This window comes from Taudactylus pleione, unplaced genomic scaffold (assembly GCF_031769625.1).
Source record: "Taudactylus pleione unplaced genomic scaffold, aTauple2 ptg000147l, whole genome shotgun sequence".
NCBI classification, from domain to species: domain Eukaryota; kingdom Metazoa; phylum Chordata; class Amphibia; order Anura; family Myobatrachidae; genus Taudactylus; species Taudactylus pleione.
Window position 1 is genome coordinate 1,071,752 of NW_028284549.1, and position 24,025 is coordinate 1,095,776.

Here is a 24,025-nt window from a genome sequence, read left to right on the forward strand (position 1 = left end):
CTCCTTCTTGCAGCAGGTGTTACCATGCCCGACTCCATTTCATATTCCCTTTTAGCTTAATTTTTTTTTCAGTTATCCCTAAATATACCTAGAAGCCCAGTACCCACATTATGGGGGTCATTCAGACCCGGTCGTTAGCGCCGATGCGCTCGGACCGGGTCGATGGCCCCCCACAGAGCATGCGCACGATGGTGCCGGCGTTGTCGTGCGCATGTGTGAGACCTGCTATGACCGACAGCGCCGGTCGTAGCGGGTCTCGATCCAAAGGGGGCGAGCTGGCGATGTTGATTGACAGCTCACCCCGTTTGGAAGGCGGGCCGGGGGGGGTGGCAGCCCAAACGGGGGCGTTCCCATGGGAACGCCTACCGTTTGGGGGCGGCCCCACTGACATCACTAGTGATGTCAGTGGAGAGCTTCCGGCTCCGACAGAGCCGAAAGCTCTCCGGGGCTTACGACAAGGGAGACCCTACCCCGATGGTCTTGACCATCGCGACCATCACCTTAGGCGGTCGTAAGGCTGTGGGTGTTAACCCACAGCCTTACCACCGCAAAGAAGGACGTCTTGAAAATTCAAGACGTCCTCCACTCATTCAGACCGACCGCACGCTCTGTTCGACCGGCTCTGAATGAGGTCCTATGAGTGCAACCAAAAGGCCAGATATATTTTTTATTTTTTTTAAAACCCAGACCCTACCACCTTGCTCTCCATAATCAATACATACTAAGTTTATCACTTAAAACACCTCTAGGATTATCCATAACTCGCAGTTCCCTAGTAGCTGGGCTCCATGTACTGACCACTAGCCTCCCTTCCCTATTCATGACTGACATTATGCAATACGGGCGGGATATACTAAGGGCAGAAATGCGGAAAAAACCCTGAAACTGCAGTTTTCGTGGGTTTTACCGCATTTCTCAAATATACTAAGCACAGCAATGCATTGTCCCGGTGGGAAATGCCATCTTTGATCCCTCAAAGCTCCCCCCGCAGCGCATGCGTCCAACTACGTATGTGTAGAAGGACGCCAGAGGGACTTCTGAGTCATAAACCCCGGACGTCCCTCCATCGCAAAGGACAGTGCTTACCGGGAGAGCTGTCCTTTGTGACACTCTAGGTACATAACAACGATAGACTTCTCTGCGCCCAGCGCCGTCCTGTGCTGCACTGCCACGCCCCTTCCCTCCCCCTGAGCGTTTACCCAGTAACACCAGGGGGGATCAGGATTTTCTGCCGGGCAATGGTGAGTTCAGGCTATGGAGCTCCGGACGACAGCCCTGCTAACTCGTGCCTAAAGCCACCACTGCTAGTATGTACCCGATAATGGGTGGTATGTACGGCATTGGGGATGCGATGCTTAGTACATCCTGCTCTACAGTACATGTTTGATACCTTTGTTATGTGAGTGACTCCTCATAGTCTGTTCATTGTCTTTCATGTACTCTACGCTCCGATCCCTTACTCATCCTCACTCAGCCTCTTGCCCTTTATTTCCTAGACTCTTCATTTCTTCATCATTACCTTGGATTATTTAATTGAGCAATATTGCTTCTCTGTGGCTGTTTTGTCTTTTCTATGTTGTTGTATATTACAGATCCTTTAGGTGTTCCTGTTCGTACGTTTGTATACCCTTCCCCCTCTTCCTTTCCTTTGTTCCCCTGTATTTTTTAGATGGCAAAACCCTTAATTAAATAATTATTTAAGTAAGAATGAAATATGCCACTTCCAGTGTCACGTGGCCTTGCAGCAGTGTAAGGGTTTTATACGTGGCCTTTCAGCAGTGTGAGGGTTATACGTGGCCACTGTATGGATCCTACAGATAAACATTTCATGCGGGAAGGGGATTCACAAGATCTGAATATTCTGGAATCCTCTAGAGGACTCAATGTAACTTTTACAAAAAAACCATTAGCAATTTACATGCGAAATCAAGTTATGGGTTCAGTAATCTGCATTACGCCCAGATGACAAATGAGCCTAAACCTCCTCGTGTAATAAAGGTAAATCAAACCTGTCTGTAATTTAATTCAGCTTACCCCTAGATAAAGTTTTCAGTGTCGTACCCATAGCAATCCCAAATGAGCAGTGACATTTCAGCCAGGGTCGTTCAGATTCACACTGACATCTGTGAACACTGGGAAAACTAGTTTATAACAGGAGTCCTCCAGCAAAGTAGATGGGAATTTACAGTGCGCTATTTGGAACAGAGCATTCGTCCTCATGTTGAGAGATGATACTATTTTTCTTAGTGCCGCGGGCAAGCATAGATAGTAAGCTCTTGCACGCATGCATTATTCCTGTGCTGCTTAAATGGATTGTACCTGCCATATAGCAGCTGTTTCAAACACCGGAACGTGCTAAGAAATTGTTTTCACTGCCCTAGCAAACATCACCCACAATTTTCCAGTGTACCATTACCAGCCTTGGGAAGCAGAGGCCCAGATGGTAGGAACATAGACGGATTGTGTCTATCCACGTCCCATTGATACTCAATGGAGCTCTGCTGTAGATCTACCCCGGGGGGCTGTAGAACAAGTATTGGCAGATGGTACAGGTGACAGGCCCAACTTCATAATAACGGGACAATGCCTTAGTGGCACAAGGCTTCCTAATGATTGTAATTCATCTTTATATTGAGCTCCTGTGTACACACAGGGCAATTTACAGGTGGTACTAGGGGGAGCTTGCAACCGATAAATTTAATCAAGGGGTCTTAAGGCCTGATGATGATTTGCAACAATTGAACAATTGCAGTTTTTTATTTCCCAGTTTAAAAAATGATCCTGAAATTGTTGGCAAGGGTCCATGTCTGAAATTGTTGGCAAGGGCCCGTGTTTACAGCAGGATTCCCGGCCAATTTTTTTTATTTTGTGACGTGTTGGTAACTGTTTTCCAAGTTGTCCCTGCAAGGTGCTTGTTTATTGTAATTACCCGCTAATGTATCATTAGTTACCCTATGTGTAAATGGAAATGCTTTAAAAAATACCCCATATGATTTCGTTTTTCATTTGTTTTATTCTTAACTTAGTACCCCTTAGATCTATCTGGAGTACCCCTTGGGGTACATGTATCAATGATGAGAATTGGGCATGGCCACTGCTACCTGCAAACAGATCATGCTACACAGAACAGGATTAAAGACCACATGGGCCTGGGGCTGAAAGTGATCAAGGGGGCCTATTGTGTGAAGCAGAGGAGGCGTGACCAGCGCTGTGTGGGTGTGACCAGTGCCATGTGGGCGTGTACGCCCTCTACACTATCAACCCCAATAGAAATAAAATGTTGTAATACTAATCATTTCTGGGCACTCAGGCAATCATCATGCTGTCATCAAGATGGGCCAATTTTTATGTGGAGGCCTGGGGTTGTAGTCCCATCCACCCTATTGTTAATCTGGACCTGATGCTACAACTGGATCATTTTCTCTGTGACGAGACCCCATCCAGAGAAAAAGGGGACAACACTTTTGCAAAACAAACAGAATGTTACTTTTACATACACTGACACAATTAAATAAAGGATTTCCCCATAGAAACAAAAAATACGTACTCCGTCATCCATTTATGTAATCATGCAGCTACACTGTAACCACATGAATTTCTGCTCCTAGAGCTGCATGTAGTTTGGGGGCCCTGGTAAAATTTCTGTATGTGGCTGCCTATCCTAAAGGGGCATATCCACTACACGATGAATGAACCATAACGACATTGTTATCGTTCATTATCCTGCGCAGTAGATAATGTGCCCACACTGAACGATGTCATTCAGCGCCGGCAGCCTTCCTCACCCCCGAACATGCACAACCTGCCGATATCGTCAGATTGGGCAGTATGTTCAGGCGATTACAGATGCCGACAACTACCAGCGGGAGCGCACAACACTGGTCGTTGCCGGCATATTCACTGCACGATTAATGAACGATTGAATGATAACAATGTCGTTATCATTCACATATCATGTAGTGGATATACGCCTTAAGACTAACTTACCTTTAAAATACACATATGTATAACTGGGAAAGCACAAACAGGAAACTGGATTGGTCACCTACAGAAGCTGTGAGCTGAACCAATAGTTATCGGAAAACAGCATGTCAATTCACTAGACAACAGTGTCATCAGCGAGAAATGAAGCATTTGTAACTCATACCCAGGGCCGGTGTAAGGTTTCTTGGCACCCTAGGCATTTCTTCAACCTTGCGTCCTCCCCCCCACCCTTGGATAGCTACACAAGCCCTTATGCAGTGCCCCCAGTAGTGCCACTTATACAGTGCCCCCAGTAGTGGTCCCCCTATGCAGTGCCCCTTATATAGTGAGTGCCCCAGGTAGTTGTCCCACCAGTGAAGTGCGTCCAGTAGCAGTCCCCTTCCAGCAATGCCCCCAGTAGTAGTCCTCCCAGCAGTGCCCCCAGTGGTAGTCCTCCCCCCCGCAGTGCCCCCAGTAGTAGTCCCTCTCCCAGCAGTGCCCCCAGTAGTAATCCCCTTCCAGCATTGCCCCCAGTAGTAGTCCCCCCAGCAGTGCCCCCAGTGGTAGTCCCTCCCCCAGCAGTGCCCCCAGTAGTAGTTCTCCCCTCAGCAGTGCCCCCAGTAGTAGTCCCTCCACCAGCAGTGCCCCCAGTAGTAGTCCCCCTTCCCCCCAGCAGTGCCCCCAGTAGTAGTCCCCACGTCCCCCCAGTAAGTACCCCAAGCAGTGATCCCAGGCCAGACAGACACACACGTAAAAAAAAAAAAAACATCTTCTTACCTTAATCCCAGCTCCTCTGTCCCCTCGGGCCGGCCCACTCTGCATGATGGGACAGACGTCATGACGTCTCTCCCATCCCCCACTGCAGGAGCCGGAAAATGGAGCTCATGAGTGAGCTCTGTCCTGGCTCTGGCAGTGGGCGCAGCAGCCGATGAGAGTCTGTCTGACTCTCTTCGGCTGCTAAAACAAACACACAGCTGCCGGCGCCAGCGGCTGTGTGTTTGTTACTGGTAGTGTAGTGCGGGCTGGACTTATGTGCCGTACACACTACACATTATTCCAGAGGCGCCCTGCAGTGGCTGGCGCTCTTAGGCAGCTGCCTAAGTTTGCCTAGTGGTAGCGACAGCCCTGCTCATACCTCAGTGATGTCATTAGTGCCTACCCTAGGGAATTAGTAGACTGAGTGATGCTCCAACCTACAAAGTCACTGGCTCCACTGTGCATAGGATATGGATTCATTTTAAGATGGCTAAAGAATGGCTGGAAGTAGTTACAATGTAAAAATAATGAAACATCTTTATATTTGATGCTGTTCTGCGGTCAGGGATCCCATGAAGGGACCTGGGAGAGAGACCGTGGAGAGATTTTGGATGCAGGGGATTGGGAGTCAAATAGGCAAAATACTGCCTCCAGTTCAATTTAAGAATAAAAGAAAACTCCTTCTTGGTTATTTTATGATGGTTCCTTGTTGCCTCTAAACTGCACAATGATAAATAAAACGACTGTATAGGAGTGGAGTGGGTTAAACCTCCTAGGCTGGGGGCGGACCTGTGTGGCGAATCATGTGATAATAAGGGTCCTATGGGTTTTAGGGTTGTAGGTTTTAGCAGGGATATTAGAGTTTGTTGGAGGCGGAGTCAGCCTCTTTTGTCCCTGTCTTCCCACCCTCCCTCCCTAAATTTTACTTTATTTGCTCGCTTTGGTTTGGGTTTGATGATTTTTTTCGTTGGCCATTTTAGGCGGGAAAGAACGGCAGGTTACCTATTAACGCTGTGAATATTGCTTTACTTTTTGTTTCGCTCACCTTCGTTGACTGTTTATGTCTGCTGGACCACCCTGCCGGGGGCAGCATCATCGCCTTACCGGGTGGGTAGTCAAGGAAGAAGGCTTGAGTGTGTGTGTTGTGGCTAGAGTGTTTATAGTGTTAGGCTTGGGCTGTTGTTAGCCGTTCTTTCTTTGCCACCATATTTAAATTCATCTAATTCATTTTAGTAACTAATTTCATTATCTGTTATTTAAATAAAATAGCTAACAATTCTGCCAAATACAAGTCTCTGTGTCTTTATTTCAATTGAATATGTTTTATTGTCACTGATTCACGCGCGGGTCAATCCTCAGATGATGGGAGGGTTATTCCCGCTTCATCTGCCTTCAGCCTTCAAGATGGATGCTGAAGGGGTAGTGGCAGGCTCTTCCAGTCACATCTGGTGGCACTGCCCCACATTGGCGTCTCCCTGGAAGAATGTAGCCTACCTAGCGATTTTCGTTCTCCCAGATTCTTCTCCCTGCCATTGAACATCTGTTTGCCCCCCAAATATCAAAACACATTGGCCAGCCATATTTCGTCAACAAATAAGCTGCAGGCTGGCGTCGAACATATTTAACAGAGTTTGGGTGCCTATTTTTGCTTTATTTAAATGCCATTTTCCCTGAAGACTTCCCGGTACTCTTTTCCCTTCCTCTTCTGCTTTATTCCCCTTTATTCTACTTTTCCTTCTATTTCCTCCTCCAGCGGATAGCCACACAGGAAGCAATCGGGAAGCCGACTGCCTATATAACGGCAGCCAGCTTCCCGACTGTCTTATCCCGGCGTGGGTGAAATGCCGGGCGTCTAGATGTAGACGCCCGCATTTCCCCGACGCCGGGAGACCGGAGCCCGGCATCACGATCGTAGTGATGCCGGACGCCGCGAGCGGACAGCCGCGGGGGGGAGGGTTAGGTTTAGGGCTCCCGGGGGGGACTTAGGGTTAGGCACCCCCCGGGAGGGTTAGGCTAGGGGGAGGGAGGGTTAGGCACCCCCGGGGGGGACTTAGGGTTAGGCACCCCCCCGGGGGACTTAGGTTTAGGTAGCGGGGAAGGGGGTGGTTAGGGTTAGGCACTTAGAGGGGGGATTAGGGTTAGGCACTTGGGGGGGAAGTTAGGGTTAGGCACCCCTAAGGAGGGTTAGGGGTGTTAGGTTAGTGGATACTTACCTATCCACGATCGGGATTTCCAGCGATGTCGGGCTTCTGCTGCGTCGCACTCTGCTCCTGTCGGCCGGCGGCATTTCATAAATTCATACCCATTCCAGCCACACAGCTTCTTTTCATTCTTCCTTCTCTTTATCTTTTCTTTCTGGTTAGTTTTTTTTTACCTGCAAACAAAATGTTCCGCTCACTTGGATGAGTAATGTAACTTCTGCCTGATGTACGTCGATTTGTGTGATTCTTATGCATTTTTTTGTATCCAGGTTCGATGTTTACTGTACGCCACAGTCAGAAAACCCCAGCGTTGCCGCAAAATGCAGAATACTACTTCCCAGCAGGCCACACACATAATTTATTATTATATATTATAGTTCATTCATGTTGATGTCAGAAATGTTTACCTCATGGTGTCTCTTATGCTTATTGCAATTAGCGCGATCATTTATTTTTATTACCCAATTGTGTTTCTTATGTGAAGTAACGGGCACATCAATTAGCATACAGCACTTGTAATTCATTCCAACATGAATTGAAGCCTCAGCCGGGGGTATCACAGACTCTAATACAGCATCATTAATTTTATCTTGTTTTATTCTGGTAAAATCAATAAAACAAAAAATACTGCTATTCTTAGGTTGGTATTTGGCAATAGTTAATATAGGGATTACGTGTAATGTATGCCGTCAAGGTCGCCTCCAGATGGGCCGTGTATATTACGTTAAGGGGCCGTGAGCTGACTCACACAACTGGTCTCCTTCCCTGTCTGCATTAATAGAGTCCCCTATTAATATGAGGCTGACACTTGCTCTGTTGCAGTTCATTATTTTCTGTTTCATTTCATACTTGGCAGGAAAGACAATGAATGCAACACTTCCATCTTCTCGGCAGGAATTAAGACACTGCTGTTTACATCAATGTATTTTATTCTGTCCCCTGGCAGGAAGGCAATCCAAAGGCAGATTTGTTTTCAGTGTCTGTGCAATGGTCGTGTTCAGGGACATAGTGACAAAGGGATCCTGTCTGTTACCCTCACTAGTGAGTCTAAGGCACAGTAACGTAACATACCGCTTTCCATCTGTTGCTTGTGTTTGTAAACCAATTAGAGACCACTTCACAACATAAACATATAGTTAGATTGGAGCGCAGCAGGATGTTTATCAGCCTTTGTTGTAGAACAAACATTGTTCCATTGCCACCAGGGTGACCATTCTCTCTGTATTTAAGGATGAGACCCAGAAAAAAATCAAATCCATTTCATACCATGGCAGCAATCAGAATATATCTTCAAAATATTCCAGGTTCTAAGTGGGGGAGCATGGCATAGCGGGGACATTTATAACTAAATGCCAGCTAGGTGCACTCCTGTGTCTCATTTTAAGATTGTATGTGAAACTGCCACCATTAAAGGGGCTTAATAATACTGGGATACCCTTCCATAGGCTTCACTGAGCATGAAAAAGAGCAGAGTAGGGCAGATCCAAGGGGAGGTGGAGGGTGGGGCTGATCGGAATCACTGGGCCATGCCCTGAATTTTACTATAGGGCCTGACCACGCTGTGCTCTGCCCCTGTACAGACCAATGAATGTATACCAATTATTATTATTATCCTTTATTTATATGGCGCCACAAAGGTTCCGCAGCGCCTTACAAAGTACATAAATGAGCACACAAGAAAAACAGTTAATACTAATACAAAACAATGTAGGACAAGGACACGGTTTATAAACATAGCTTAGCTGCATAACACAAGCAGCAGGACATGAGCAACCAGGTGTTAGGTGCCGTTGTGGGGCGTTAGGAGGAGTAAATTATACTATAAGTAGGGGGAGGAGAAGCACGTGAGGGACGAGGGCTCTGCTCGTGAGAGCTTACATTAAGGAGAAAAACATTTAAATGTCCAATTGGCAATATAATATAGACAGTCTTATTGCATGCTCACTCTCAGGATTATTGAATGAAGCAGATGCTCCTAAAATCATAGCATGCAATATGTATCTGTTTACACTTTGAAAAATTCCAACCCAACCTGCAATCTTGAAAAGTCCTTACTTCTCTGGGGATTTTACACTAGCGCACTCATTATCCCAGCCTATTGTTTAAGCCAGATTCCAGGCAGTTTCTGCAACTCTGGGCTGTTTAATAATGGCTGAACGCAGGACTTATCAGAGATGATTTTCAAGTTCAGCTAAGTTCCGCAGTCCCCATAATTTTCAAAGGTGGCTGCGGCCTTCACCGAATCATCAAGCAACAGTATCACCCATCGAGGGATCTTCGGACCCCCTACCCGGCAGCCTGGCGTGTGCGCACAGGCTGAGTACAAACACCAAACACTGCGGCGATGAGCAATTGGTGCTTTTAATGGGGAACAGTCATCGTTGGTATAGCCTTCTGACGAAAGCGCTGTTCCCACATTACTTAGTCTGATATCACTGCGACAACAGAAGTTAATTAATGTCGCAAAAATGAGTACCCTAGTAAATAGACCCCTATATATGTGTATAATATATGCATTGTACTGAGATATAAATACAATATTTAAAGTTTATCTATAAAGGTGCATACACACTAGACGATATGCATGATTTGGCCGATTCCGACGCATTGGAATGACAAATCGTGCAATTTGCGTAGTGTACACTAACGATAATGATGCCGATGTGTGTACCCGCAGGTCATTTGTCGTATCCTCAGATCTTACCTACATGCAGTTAGATCTGGCAATCTCATACACGATTCGCGGCCTATCGTTCAGTGTTTATGCCTGAAAGGTAAGTCATTCCGACCCGCACAATGCCGACGTCACTTCACACAGATGCATACAGGGATCAGTGAGATCCGTCCATGCATCTGTGTTAAAAAAAATTATTCAAAAGTGTGAAAAAAAAGTGCTATCCCCACCCCAAAGCACAACCAGACCCAGACTTTTGAGATCCAGTCCTCGTTGTCAAACCAGGAGACAAAAGACGTAGGGGTCCCTTGTATTTAGCACAGTCAGTACTGGGCTCAGCTGAACCGGTCCTGGTTTTGGAAATGCTGGGGACAAAAAGAGTAGGGGTCCCTTGTATTTTCTATAACCAGCACCCGACTCTCTCTACGGGGAGGGGGGATAAAGACACAGTCAGGGGATCCCTTTCCCCCGGCCAAAGCATTACCCCTGACTGCTAGTCAGCCCAGGCCGAGGATCCCTGGGGAGGTGAGGACCTGGTTGATAGTGTAATAATGTGTTGTAAAAATAGAAGTAAAAATATTGTCTTTTGCAGGTGAACTACATGTGCCACAGCAATAGGTGAGTATGCATTATATATCATACACGATCTTAACGATTTGCAAATCGTTAGAAAGTGCACGATATATCGTTGGTCAGATTGCACCATATTGTGTTCTGGAGCGGCAGCGAGCAGCCGGGGAGAGTTCAAGGGAAATGACTGATGACATTGCATCGTTTGCAGGTCGTCTAGTGTGTAGACAGATGATGAAATAATAATACAGCAAACCTCTGAGCCTGCGCCTAGGCTGAGAAAAAATCCCGTATCTATAACTAATTTGCGAGATCGGGATGCGGATGTGTAAATATCACTAAACCCAGATGTCGGCAAAGATATTTCTCCCATTACCACTGCCTTCCAGCTAATGGCGCGCGTAATTCCAGCTTCATATTGTCAGGCGTGCTTCAAGCTTCTTATATCTGGAAATGCAGCTTCTGCTTCCATGCGCTTTGTAGTGTGGTCACTGAGCTGAAATATAGGAGGTTAAATCCCTCATTTTGATTATTACAGCACAATGCCCTCCGTGTCCTCCCTTAATACAAACCTGACATTTCAGACTTGTGCGCTGCCCAGCTCTCAGGAATCCGCTGTGCAGGGAAACGAGGATGACTTCAAAGGCTGACTAGCCATGAAAAGCCCACTGTGTCGCAGCGGGGTGATGTTCAAGGGTCCTGGGGTTACAGCTGGTTAACCGGTGCCCTGTGTAAGTGCTGCAGTCCTTATTATATACTCCTGATAATGTGCACAGCAGTCATTACATATTAATAACATCACCTGTTTTATCCATTACACAGAATATTTACTCAGCATAGAGGAAAACGGGATGTGAGTATAATAGTGTTGTTGGCTTTCAGTAAGCTATACAGTAGGCTAGTTTGTTGTGGTTTCCTAAAACAGCACCACCACCAAAATATTTTACTAAGGTGCCCCTGTCACAAAGCCGGAACCATTTTTTTCCCCAGTGCCCTTGCGTCTCTTTTATTCATAAAGGTGAATGGATTTGCTAATCATGCAGTTTTCCCACGTTTTGTGTAACTGTCCCATTCGCCATTGCTGTCCCCATGTAGCTGCCGTCCATTCACCAAGCGATGAAAGCGGAACGTTTTTGGATCTTGACTGTGGGAACTGACATCATCTTCACTGAGACCAGCTGCTTCCTATTGGAAGGAGATTCGGAGTGTGAAGAGAGATCCATTCGGATCCTTTCGCCTCCTCTGGCTCACACTGTGCGCATGCTTGAACTAAGTTTATGCTGGCGCAGTATCACTGCACGACAGTGTAAACGTTCAGCTGGAACTGATTAGTGGTTTAAGTAGTAGTGGTAGGACTCACTGGACAGATACTTTTTCTGCACCTGAACTGAATTGCTCCAAAGCATTGGTGTCTGTTGCCACAAATCGAGGGGAGTTAAATACCTAATTTCCATGGGACCACCGCAAATTATAATGAATATTCACAGAAACAGACAAATCTCAGGTGCACAGCTCAAAATTATTAATAATATATAAATGCAATTTATATATTATTAATAACCTGGAGTTGTGCACCTGAGATTTGTCTGTTTCTGTGCCTGCAATTAGTCTCATCAGGTAGCACCTCCCATTATATATATAGTCAGGTTGTGCAGTCCAGAAATCTTTCCCATATAATGAATATTCCCCTTGCAGTCCTAGCAGAAAATCCGGGGAGAAGGTTCAGGATTGTGACGTCTTACTGGTCCTGCTGCTCACACAACCACTTCCCTTCCACTGCCAATTACCGATAGTGAATTAAATCGAGTTGTGTCAGCCCCCAAAGCCTTGGTAGAGGTAGGAGCACCCTATGCAGTTCGTAGCACTACTTTAGAGAGTTAAGTTAGTCACTGTGGACTTTTTAAAGGCTTAGGGGAATATTTAATAATAATTGGGTCTATGTCATTAATCGCCAACTATTCAGATCCAGGATCTAGCAGTGTCTGTGATCACCAACTACCCAGAGCCAGTGACTAACACAGTGATGTGTTTACCAACTTCCCAGGGCAAAGAACTAGCACTGTGTATGTAATCACAAACTACCCAGAGCCAGGAACTATCCTGGCAGTCAATCCAGACACAAGTAGGTAAGTGTCCTAACCCTAACTCACCTTTCCTGCAGCCTAACCCTCCCTTCCCTTAGCCTAACCCTAGCCCCCTTCCCGTAGCCTAAACCATACCCTTCCTCCACACAGGCTAACCCTCCCCCCTAGTGCCTAAACCTAACCCTCCCCCTAACCCTAATACATACCGTCAGGATTCTGGAGCCGGGATTCCGACTGCTGTTGGGATTCCGCCGCTGGTATTCTAAATGCCGAGATCGTAACTACATCCCCTATCACATTGCTTGTATTCACCAACTTCCCAGGGCCTATGAACAAGCCCAGTGCCTGTAATTACACACAATTTAGAGCCAGCAACTAGCACTGTGTCCATAATCATCCACAACTTAGAGCCAGTAATTAGCAAAGTTTCTGTAATAACCAACTGCCTCCCAAGCATCTCGATTTCAGCGGGACAGTCTGACTTTTCTGGCACTGTCCCGTGGTCCGCAATGTCCTGTGTGTGGTCGAGAGGTTGGATGGGGGAACGACACTCTGTCGCTGCTGCTATAAGTGCAAAGCAGCAGTGAATGGGCTTGCCTATAGTGGGACTAGAAACGTGGGAGTGACACGCTGTCAGACCAGGGGGATAGCTTAGTGGACGCCAGGCCACGCCTTTGTCACTTGAACAGTGTCCCGCTGCACAGTATAAGAAAGTTGGGAAGTATGCTATTGTATATTCATGTTTTGCTCAGAGCCAGGAAATGGCAAAGTGCCTGTAATCGCCAACTGCCCACATCCGGGAATTAGCAAAGTGCCTGTAATCACCAACTGCCCACATCCGGGAACTAGCAGAGTGCCTGTAATCACCAACTGCCCACATCCGGGAACTAGCAGAGTGCCTGTAATCACCAACTGCCCACATCCGGGAACTAGCAAAGTGCCTGTAATCACCAACTGCCCACATCCAGAACTAGCAGAGTGCCTGTAATCACCAACTGCCCACATCCGGGAACTAGCAAAGTGCCTGTAATCACCAACTGCCCACATCCAGGAACTAGCAAAGTGCCTGTAATCACCAACTGCCCACATCCGGGAACTAGCTGAGTGCCTGTAATCACCAACTGCCCACATCCGGGAACTGGCAGAGTGCCTGTAATCACCAACTGCCCACATCCGGGAACTAGCAGAGTGCCTGTAATCACCAACTGCCCACATCCAGGAACTGGCAGAGTGCCTGTAATCACCAACTGCCCACATCCGGTAACTAGCAGAGTGCCTGTAATCACCAACTGCCCACATCCGGGAACTAGCAGAGTGCCTGTAATCACCAACTACCCACATCCTGGAATTAGCAAAGTGACTGTAATCACCAACTGCCCACATCCGGGAACTAGCAGAGTGCCTGTAATCACCAACTGCCCACATCCGGGAACTAGCAGAGTGCCTGTAATGACAAATTGCCCAGAGCCAGGCACAGCAAAGTGAGGCCAACAAAGCGGAGATGTGCAATACTTGCAAGGAGTTAAAGTTAGCAGACTTTAGGATCTATCAATGACAGTATCCCCATCCATCCAATGATTTGCTGGCTGTTCCCATTATAACAAGGATCACAATCTTCCTTTCTCTATCACCATCTCAGCATGGCATTAGCAGGGGACAATGACAGGAATAAAATACTTTATTATTTAAATAAAGCATTTTTTCCTAAGTAAAAATATATAAAAATAATTATGTATTTTTTATATATATATATATATATATATATATATATAAAAATATATATATATATATATATTTTTTTGTCCCCTTACACAATGCCCTAGTCCGGGCTTCCCTAACTTAAACCCCAATAACTCAGTTTACATCTATATAATAATCTGTTAAGGCCTGTCCCGTCTCCAACATGCATCATAATACCGACCACAGGGATTCCTGCGCTCAGAATGCCGGCGCCAGAATCACGACACCTGTCAGAATCCCGGCTCCGGCATCCTGAAGGCAAGTAGCAGGGTTAGCATTAGGGAATAGGCACTAAGGGGGGAGGGTTAGGTTTAGGGTGCGGGGAGGAGAGGGGGAGGATAGGTTTAGGCACTAGGGATGGGGGTTGGATTCAGGCACCGGGTTTGGAGGGTTAGGGGTACGGAAAGGGGGAGAGTTAGATTACCGACAGGTGTCTGTATCCTAACCCTGTCGGGAGCGCCGGCATCCTGTACCCAACCCCTTGTGCAGCCTACTAACTGGGAAAAGAAGACATCAATGAGCAATGGGGCATTTTTTACCTCAGACTTTATTAGTGATGTCACTAGTTCATAGTTAGTTAAAAAACTAATGAGTCTATGTACTAAGCAGTGATAAGTGACAGAGTGAAAAGTGATAAGTCTGTGATAAGGTGCCAGCCAATCAGCCCCCAACTGCCATCTCACAGGCTGTGTTTGAAAAATGACAGTTGGAAGCTGATTGGCTGCCACCTTATCACAGACTTATCACTTTTCACTCTGTCACTTATCACTGCTTAGTACATAGACCCCTTAATCCAGGTTTAGCACACCTGTCTTCACTGTATGCAGGCGGCAGGTACACTTTCATTATAGCACACAAATTGCAGTTGTGTACGTGCGGCAGTTTCTGCTGCTGGAACGAAAAGAAAAAATAAAGTAATAATGAAAAATTGTGGAAAATAGAATCAGTTTTCTTTATTAGGTGAGATGATGCCTCTAGCACCGTGCTCAATTTACAGAGTAAATGGCAGCAATTATAAAGGAAATTCTAAGCACATGTGATATACATGATTACATAAACCCTGTAATGCGGAATACCCGGGAGATCTGTGCAGATGAGGACGTTATATTGGATGACAGAGGATGTACAGCCAGCTAGAGCTATCCACACTCTCTGCATTATACATACAGAACTATAAATGTAAACCCACGAGTTAGTCACACAGCTGATCTGACGGCTTAGGGGAGCAGGTCACAAGGATGAGAATACTCCCTCATTTACAAAACAGAAAAGTATTATTATCATCAAACAATGCTGGTTCTGCAAAGACCTGTATATGGATAATGAAGAAAGGCTTTACATTATTCATGGGCAATGGCCTGTCCTTTTGTCCTGTATAGTCAACATCTAAAATATGCAAATAGTTCACTTGTCCCCTAACCAATGTTATTTCTTCTACAGCTAGGTTTTAATCTTGTTATTTAGGATGTTTTACTAAATTATCTGACAAACATGGATTGGACATAGCGCAGTCTTTGAGAGCTTCTTATTGGACAACCCTGGCCGAGTCATCTGTCACATAATACAAATTGATTTTAGGCGTTAGCTAGCACAAAGGTCAGTTGTTAAATTAACTCATTGATTTTCCTGTTTATGTTATTTTAGGGCTTACCTGTACAGGTGCGCTACACTGTGGGGGGGGCACCGTTGTGCAAATGAAGGGCAGGTCAGCAGGAGGGAGGTGGGGACGGTGAGGGAGAGTTTGCAGAGAGGCCGAGCGATGTCCTGTAACGTCATTACAAATCCTGGTCATCAATCAGTAAAAACCTCCTCACATTTTTCATTTGAAGAGGAAAGAAAACAATTATTGCTTAGTTTCTATATTAGGAGTTATCGGTTTATAATACAGTTTGGACATGCATATTAATGGCAACACTATGGGCCTGATTCAGAGCCGGATGCTATTTGCGGTCGTTCGTCCCGAAAATAAGGGTGGTTATTCAAATGAACTGTTCGCTCTTTGCGGTCTGTTCACGCCTCTATGTCTGAACGAGCGAACAAAACTTGCGGTCGTTTTTTTGAAAAAATACGCCCCCTGGCCGCTCGCATCCTACGTCATGTCCGCTATTTATTAGATTAATCGAGTACATCGAACAGCGTATGAACTGCTCGCTATTCTTGTGGTTGGTTTTTGCTACCACAATCTTGCGAGCAGTTCTGGCTATAAAATAACCCAGTGACGTGGTCAATGACGCTGCTGTATTAATTATGCACACCCTTAAAACGCCCGTTTTGACCTTTAAGCACGCCTGCGTTCGGATCTCCACTCCCCGTTTTCAAGCACCTTCCCCTGTTACGACCCACATATGCCTCATTCTGTCACTCAAAATAGCAGGCATTCGCTATTTAGCAAACAAACTATTTTTGGCCGCACTGACTGGTTCGCGCATGCGTATTACGATCCGTACGCATGCGCAGTTGGGCAAACATCGCTCGGAGCGAACGAGCGGCCGCTTACGAGCAGCTCTGAATCAGGCCCTATATTTGTATATTGGACATTGGAGACCTAAGACATTGAGGGCCCTTTACTAGTATCTCCCAAAGGGGCAAAGCTTCGCTAAAATTTATAAAAAACAATCATATGTTTCCTTTTTATTTTACCTGTGCTATAGATATAAAAGCTTGTAGCTGATTGGTTCTCATGGAAATGCAGATTTTCACGTTTGAGAAATGTTAGTACTGTAATTAGCCATCAACTTTAGTATAATATAAACCCTGGAGAAATTTCTTAGGATATTAGAAGTCTATAGGGTATCTCATGATACTAATATAGATTGTAAACTTGCTGGCAGGGACTTCAAGTTTTTACCCATCTGTCTTAAGATAGTTACACAGTAGCCCTGATTCAGAGCCCGACGCTCTGACAGAGCGCTCGCTCTGAATCAGGGCCGTCCTTCTCTTTTTTTTAGAGCGGCCTCCTGGTCGCTCGCATAGCTGTGGGTGACCACCCACAGTTATAGCGAGCGGCCAGGAAGATGGTCGCGATGGTCAAGACTATCGCGACCATCGGGCTTGCGACGAGACCCTTGTGGTAGGGTCTCATTGCCGCAAGCCCTGGAGTGCTTTTGGCTCTATCAGAGCACTCCCACTAACATCACTTGTGATGTCAGTGGGGCCGGCCCCAGACGGTAGGCGTTCCCATGGGAACGCCTCCGTCTAGCCCGCCACGCCCCCGGCACGCCCACCAAAGAGGGCGTGCTGTCACTCACCATCGACGGCACGCCCCCTTTGTAGCGAGACCAATAGCGACGGCTTGCCCGTCGCTATCCGGGTCTTGCACATGCGCACAACGGAGCCGGGTCCGTCGTGCGTTTGCGCACTGGGCCAACATCGACCCGCTTGCGAGCGCTCAGCGCTCGCGAGCGGGTCTGAATCAGGCCCAGTGTCTGATAAGTTTGGTGGAGCCGACAAACTGGGCAATTTTTTTCGCCAAATCGAAAGCCCCAATATCTATGTTACACATTATGGCATTTTTTTTTAATTAGAAGTTACCGATTTTCGGTCACACCATATGTCCGTCCACAAGGAGGATGACGTAGTCACGGGAAAACGTAGGAATTATGGGTAGATAGTCGCAAATGGACACACACTGCTCATATCGGGAGATTGCGGAAAACATTTTCTGTCTTGGCAGGCCGACCAAATAATTGAAGGAATGCATTTGTGGACGTTATTTTAACCGGTTTATCAGCGGAACACCAAAACGCTCATTCCTATACACTATGCGATAGATCAGGCCAATCAACCGATTATTGCCAATCAGCCCAATAATTGTATAGGATAAACCTAGCTTTACCTACAGTATCTCTCTGTCTGTTAAAACCCAGTCTTGTTTTATTACTGTGTTCCCAAATGTAAAACACAACAGAATATGCTAGTGCTGTAAAATAAATGTTAATGATAATAAAAAATATTAATATTAATAATTAAAGTCTTTGGTCTGGATGTAGCCTATAATGCAATTCGATTGCTATACATCTCACCCCTATTCGCATGCATTCCAGGTTCTTTTAACACCGGTATACATTTATCTTCCGATATAGAGCTGTCCCAGCAAACATGCTGGGATTATAACTCGTCCTTATGTGCATGTGTGGCCATAAGTCAGTGCATGCGCCAGACTCAGGAACTGGAGAGGCATTCCCAGGTATGGCGGAAATAAAAAATCACACTTCCCACAGTTCCTCTAACCCCAGGAAATGTGCACTGAACTTTCTCCTCTGCTGTGGTGTAGCACACGTAATACTCATATATGTGTATAGAGGAAATGTAAAATGGCCATAGAGATGGGTGTGAGCGGCAGAACCAATGGGAAGCTCCAATAAACATCCATACTGTTTCCCTTCCACGTTACTTTTATGGGTCTGATCACTAACTTAAGGTGCGGACACACGATACGATATCTGCGAACGATATGAATGATAACGATATCGTTCAGCGATCAATCGTTCATATATCGTTCATTTTTATGCAGTGAACGACCAACAAACGACCAACGATGCGCGTTCCCGCATGGACGATAACGATTTCTAAGGTTGTCCGTACATGCAGGCCAACTTGGACGATTTCATCAAGAATTGCCTGTTCAGAGATGTGGCAGGATGACTTCACTGAAAGATATCTATCATAGATACCTATCAGTGTGTACACCCAATATCTATCATAGATATCTATTAGTCTGAACACCCAATATCATTTGTCCTGCACTACAGAAAAGATCAAGGGAAATCATTCAGCGATATCTGCATCCACTAGACGATTTTATCCCTGTCCAACCTCTTAACGATTTTCCCTTGAAGTTTCCCTTGAAATATGATCTTCCACTCTGAACAATTTGCAAAAGATCTAACAATAAACTATGTTGTTTTAATCTGTGATTGAGAGCTTTCAGCTATAGTGGGCAGACAGTGGTTCATCGTTTGATTGTTCAGCGTGAACGATGTGTAAATGATGTGTAAACGATGTGTAAACGATTTGTAAGCAATCAAGTGAAATTGACCTGCATGTTCAGTCGATGGAGGAGACCATCAAACGACCAGCGGGTGCGCGCATCGTACATCGTTAGAAACAATTACTGCATGATTTGCAAACGATGTTCAATCGATGTTTGAACGATTATCGAACGATTTTATCATTATCGTTCAATCGTTCAACTTTATCGTCTAGGTTTATAGGTAATTGATTACAGGTTTATGACTTATAAAAAAAAATAAAAAATTCTGAAATATACAATTTTGTAAAATACTGAACTTCAGTGTTCTCTGTTTGGCATATGAGATATGGGTACTCTCATTCATAGGGTTAAGATACACAAATGTTTAGTATCATATTAAGGAGGCAGTAGTGGTGGTTGTGCGTGTGTTGTGTTTCTAAATGCTGGGCAATGTCTGTTTATCGGCGTAGCAACTGAATAAAGTAAAAGTCACTAAAATAATTTTGTTTTCTATTTTATTGAATTTATCATCAAGAATGATGCACCTCGGCTGTCTCAGGTTTAGGCAGTATGGCAGCCAGCTGTTGGATCGACAAGGCCCAGCACACGCTGCCAGCTGAAGGAAAGATACAGTAGCTGCACAAGAGCGTTATACCTTGTCTAGCCCCTTAGGGCATAGGGCAGTAGTGAGTGCATGACATATAGCCAGGGGTCAGCTCAACACTGTAACTCTCTGATGGATAAATCTGCAACTCATAATCTTCACTAAACTCGGTGCCAGATGAGATATCTGATAACCATTGGGGTAATTCATCCTACTGTAAGCCTCTTTACAACCCTAAAATATCACAATTTCCAATCATATGTTTCCTGGAAATTGTGTGGGCCCCTGATTAAATTAATATATAATAAGATTGCAAAACAGCTTATGCACGATCTGGTAAGTAATAAAAAAATAACCTGATTTTTTTTTTTTTTTTTTGTTATTAATATTAAACTGCAACAGCTTTAATTTACCTTACGTAGAAAGTAATATTATGGCTTTGTAGCAATTGTAATATTAATGCGCTTGATTGAATATAAAACTGTTTATTACAACGGTGAGGAGGGTTTTTTTTTTTTTAAACACTTTATTTTTTAAATTCAGAATTCTCGGAGATGAGAAAAGATTTTAGTAGACAAATTAATTCAGAGTTGATGTATTAAATATTAACTACAATTTGCCATTAATGTCATGTTTAGAGATGTATTCGGAGCATGTTTATAGTCATTCTGTCTTCATTGTCACTTCTTTATATTTTATGAGCCACATCTGGGGTATAATGTCTGTATAGGTTAATAAAATGTTTACAGTATTGTGTGAGGAGCTCATCCCGATTTCCTTCCCATTAGCATTCAGGGAATCTGTCTTTATTAAATATTAATGCATTGAGCATTATGTTGTTGTGATATTGTTATGAGTACAGTGGGAACTTGTATAACTTAGCGTAACAAGCAGGATTCTTCAGTTTCCTGGCACACTAACGATATTGTGAGTGTTTGCTGTCTGAGGACTTTGCATCAGACAGACTTAAGGAGACGAGATACTTAAACATTACTTTGTTGATTAAAACGAGATAATAGAAGAGATCAGGTTTGTTTAACAGCTATTCCCTAACTCTGTCGCAGAGGGCACTATTTCAGTGGGTTATGCTGTGGATATTTAAATAGACCTATATTCATTGTGCAGACTGCGTTATGCCCATATGATTTATTGAATATATAGTGGAGATAAACCTGTGAGTCTTTTCCCTTTTAGTTCATAATAATGTTTGCGTATGTTTATTTTCATGCCGCTAGACATGTAATTTGTAGCTATTATTAGTCATTAGGAATGAGATCCTGGCACTTAAAAGGTCATAACAAGCTTATTCACTAGCTGGAAACATCCGGCTTTGGGTTACTATTTATTAATGCTCATTCCTATATGGGACAAGAGCAAAACAAGCCAGTTTCCCCTGCCTGTATTACCTGCATAATATTAGCACGCAAGGTTCTAACGTAATCTACCCCATGTGCGAAAAATGGGCAAGATAACGCTACTCTTATTGAATATGGACAGCTCCTCGCAAGTTTAGACTTTTTCAAATTACCCCAAGAGGAGCCCAGGGTGCTGAAGCCGGAGAGTGTTAATGCGCATACTCCATATTGGCACCAATCACTAACCAAGATGGCCACTGTCTATACTTTTGACCATGCAAGGCGCCATCTTGTCACTGTGTTAGAGTGCCACAGTGGGACACAGACGTGCCCCACTTAGCTCCAGATAGACCCTGTTATTACCTTATGTTCTATCCTGCTATAACCACTGATTCCGCTTTCATCCTGCACCGGCTGGTGACCTGTACGCTACGCTCTGTGCTGAGAGTCTGTGTGAGTGCACCTGGACTAATCACATTACTGCTGAATAAACCACCACACTGGTTAAGTACTGGGCTGTTCACTGACTCAGGGCATCTGCTGGTGTGTACTCTGGCATACCAACGCTAATAGTACACACATATCTTTGTTTTGATCTTTAAACTACAGTTCAATTAAAAATACATTTACTTCAATATTTGTGTACATATATATCTGTCTGTCTACAATCTATATCTATCTATCTATCTATCTATCTATCTATCTATCTATCTATATATCTATCTATCTATCTATCTATCTATCTATCTATCTATCTATCTAATATCTGTCTCATATCTATCTATCTATCTATCTATCTCATATCTATCTATCTATCTATCTATTTATCTCATATCTACTTTATCTATCTATCTCATATCTATCTATGTATCTATCGCGGCATGGATGGCGCGACTCGCATGTCCGCGTCTATGGCGTGCGCATGTGTGTGCACGCACACACCATAGACTTCAATGGGGAGAATGCCGGGCGAGAGCTCCGCTATGCTGTGATGCGTGACGCTGTGCACGCACATCGAGGCAACGATATCTATCTCATATATATATTCCTATCTGTCTGTCTGTAAAATAAAGTTAGTTCAGAATGAGGGTGAAAGATAGCAGGAAAACTTTTTGTAATTAATAATGATTTCTGAACTAAAACTTAAAAAAAATTGCCATTATTATTGATACTGTAGCAACTTTTTTTCGTATGTGAAGTGGTCTTCCAGGTGTTATTATGTTTCACCAATTTCTTCTAAATACATTTTCTATATAGTTATTATTATTATTATTAGATATACTCTTAAGCTGGGTACACACTGTATAATCTTTACCTAAGTTGCGATGAACTCACGATTTGTCCTTGGTGAGAAATCCTCCAATGTCCCCATGTACATCATACACCTTGCATCCCTTGCATTCCTCCTATCTATCTGCCCTAGTGATCGGAACACATTATATAATCCTCTGTCAGATCATACAATTCTCAGATGATCTGACAGATAATTGTACACTGTGTAATCAGCTTAAGACCATCTTCCCTGCCCTGGGTACAAATCACTGATGGGAATTGTGCCCATTGTATCTAGTGCACCAGGCCCTTGAGATAAATCACTAATGACAATCACAATTACAGAACAAAAGGCTTAGATTAGCCGACATGTTACAAAACAATTCACTGAACATCTCTTTGTTTTCATTTGCTTTAAAAGCTTTTCTGGCACCAACGTCGCTGTCTCATTATCCTCCGCATGTTTAAAAATTAGAAAAAGTCTTAATTAACAACTTTCATGGAGACACAAGTGAAATAGAACAGAGATGGCGAGCCGTGTGCCAACGCGCTCCCCACCACCAGCAATCTACCGGCTTCATTGTCGGGACTTGGCAGAAGTCTGCTTGTTTGCCGTTCTCTATTACACTTAATGTCCTACTTCCTACCTTTCATTTTGTAAGAATTTGTTGTATGAAAAGTGGATCGGTAGGAGGGACGCGCAGTTACGGGTTCGTAGCTTCTGGCACTGAATGAAGGGTAATTATGAGATGAGGCTAGAATTATCCATTACAGGGGAAAAAAAACCTGCACTGCAGTGTCATGTATTGTTCAGCAGATTTTCTACATGAAACCAGAAAGTGAATGTTCTTGTACAGTAGCATTAGAACCGTATAAAACACAACACTTATTGTATCCTGTTTGTTTTCCTTTTGTCTCTTTGCTATAGAGATCCTGAATGGTGGAGTGTACCTAGATCGGAACGATTTCCTCTGCTATGCGGACACCATAAATTGGCAGGACATTGTCCGCAATCCGAACGCCACCTTGTTCCCGATGAACAGGAATTCAAATTGTGAGTGTATATATTTACTGCATTATAATAAGCGTGTACAGTGTGGTATGTTGATTTAGTGTTGACTGACTGTTGCTTTAGGTATATTTTCAGGGTGTGGTACAAAAGATCGACAATGTAAAGGTCGACAGTCAATAGGTAGACACCAGATGGTCGACATGCAATAGGTCGACATGAACAAAAGGTCGACTGCCAAGAAGATTGACAGGGTTAAAAGGTCGACCGGTTCAAATGATCAATACAACCCCAGTGCCTAACGCTCCCTCTAGTGCTTAACCCTAACCATCCCCTCCGCTACCTAACCCTAACCCCCCCAAGTGCCTAACTCTAACCCCTAACCTTAAAAATGTTGAAAGAAAAAATGTTGCCCATTTTTTTTGTCGACAAATTGTGTGTCAACCATTTGAACCTGTCGACCTTTCAACCATGCCGACCTTCTGTACCTGCCGACCTTATGTCCCTTTTGACTTATTGCATGTCGACCATCTGGTGTCGACCTATTAACTGTTGACCTTTACATCTTCTATCCGGACACCGTGCTGTCACATAACTTTTTATACAACAACAGTAATCATCCTTTAGGACAATGAACGCATCCATTAGCACGTGACAGAATGGCACATCTTTCTATATATAGACTATACAGCAGTGGTTCCCAAAATCAGTCCTTGAGGCACCTTACCAGTCCAGGTTTTAAGGATATCCATGCTTGAGCACAGATGGTCAAATCAAATTGACTGAGGTACTAATTAAGTCCCCTATGCTCAAGCATGGATAGGA

At 44.4% G+C, this 24,025-nt stretch overlaps 1 protein-coding gene across 3 annotated transcripts in view; it reads left to right on the forward strand.

Moving 5' to 3' along the window:
* ERBB4 (erb-b2 receptor tyrosine kinase 4) overlaps nucleotides 1–24,025 on the forward strand; it is a 1,059,049-nt gene that overhangs the window by 664,497 nt on the left and 370,527 nt on the right. For all 3 annotated transcript variants that reach the window (XM_088474081.1, XM_088474078.1, XM_088474079.1), the window contains exon 4: nucleotides 23,120–23,245. In XM_088474081.1, the coding sequence (XP_088330207.1) occupies nucleotides 23,120–23,245 (126 nt within the window). The remainder of the gene's footprint in view (nucleotides 1–23,119; nucleotides 23,246–24,025) is intronic.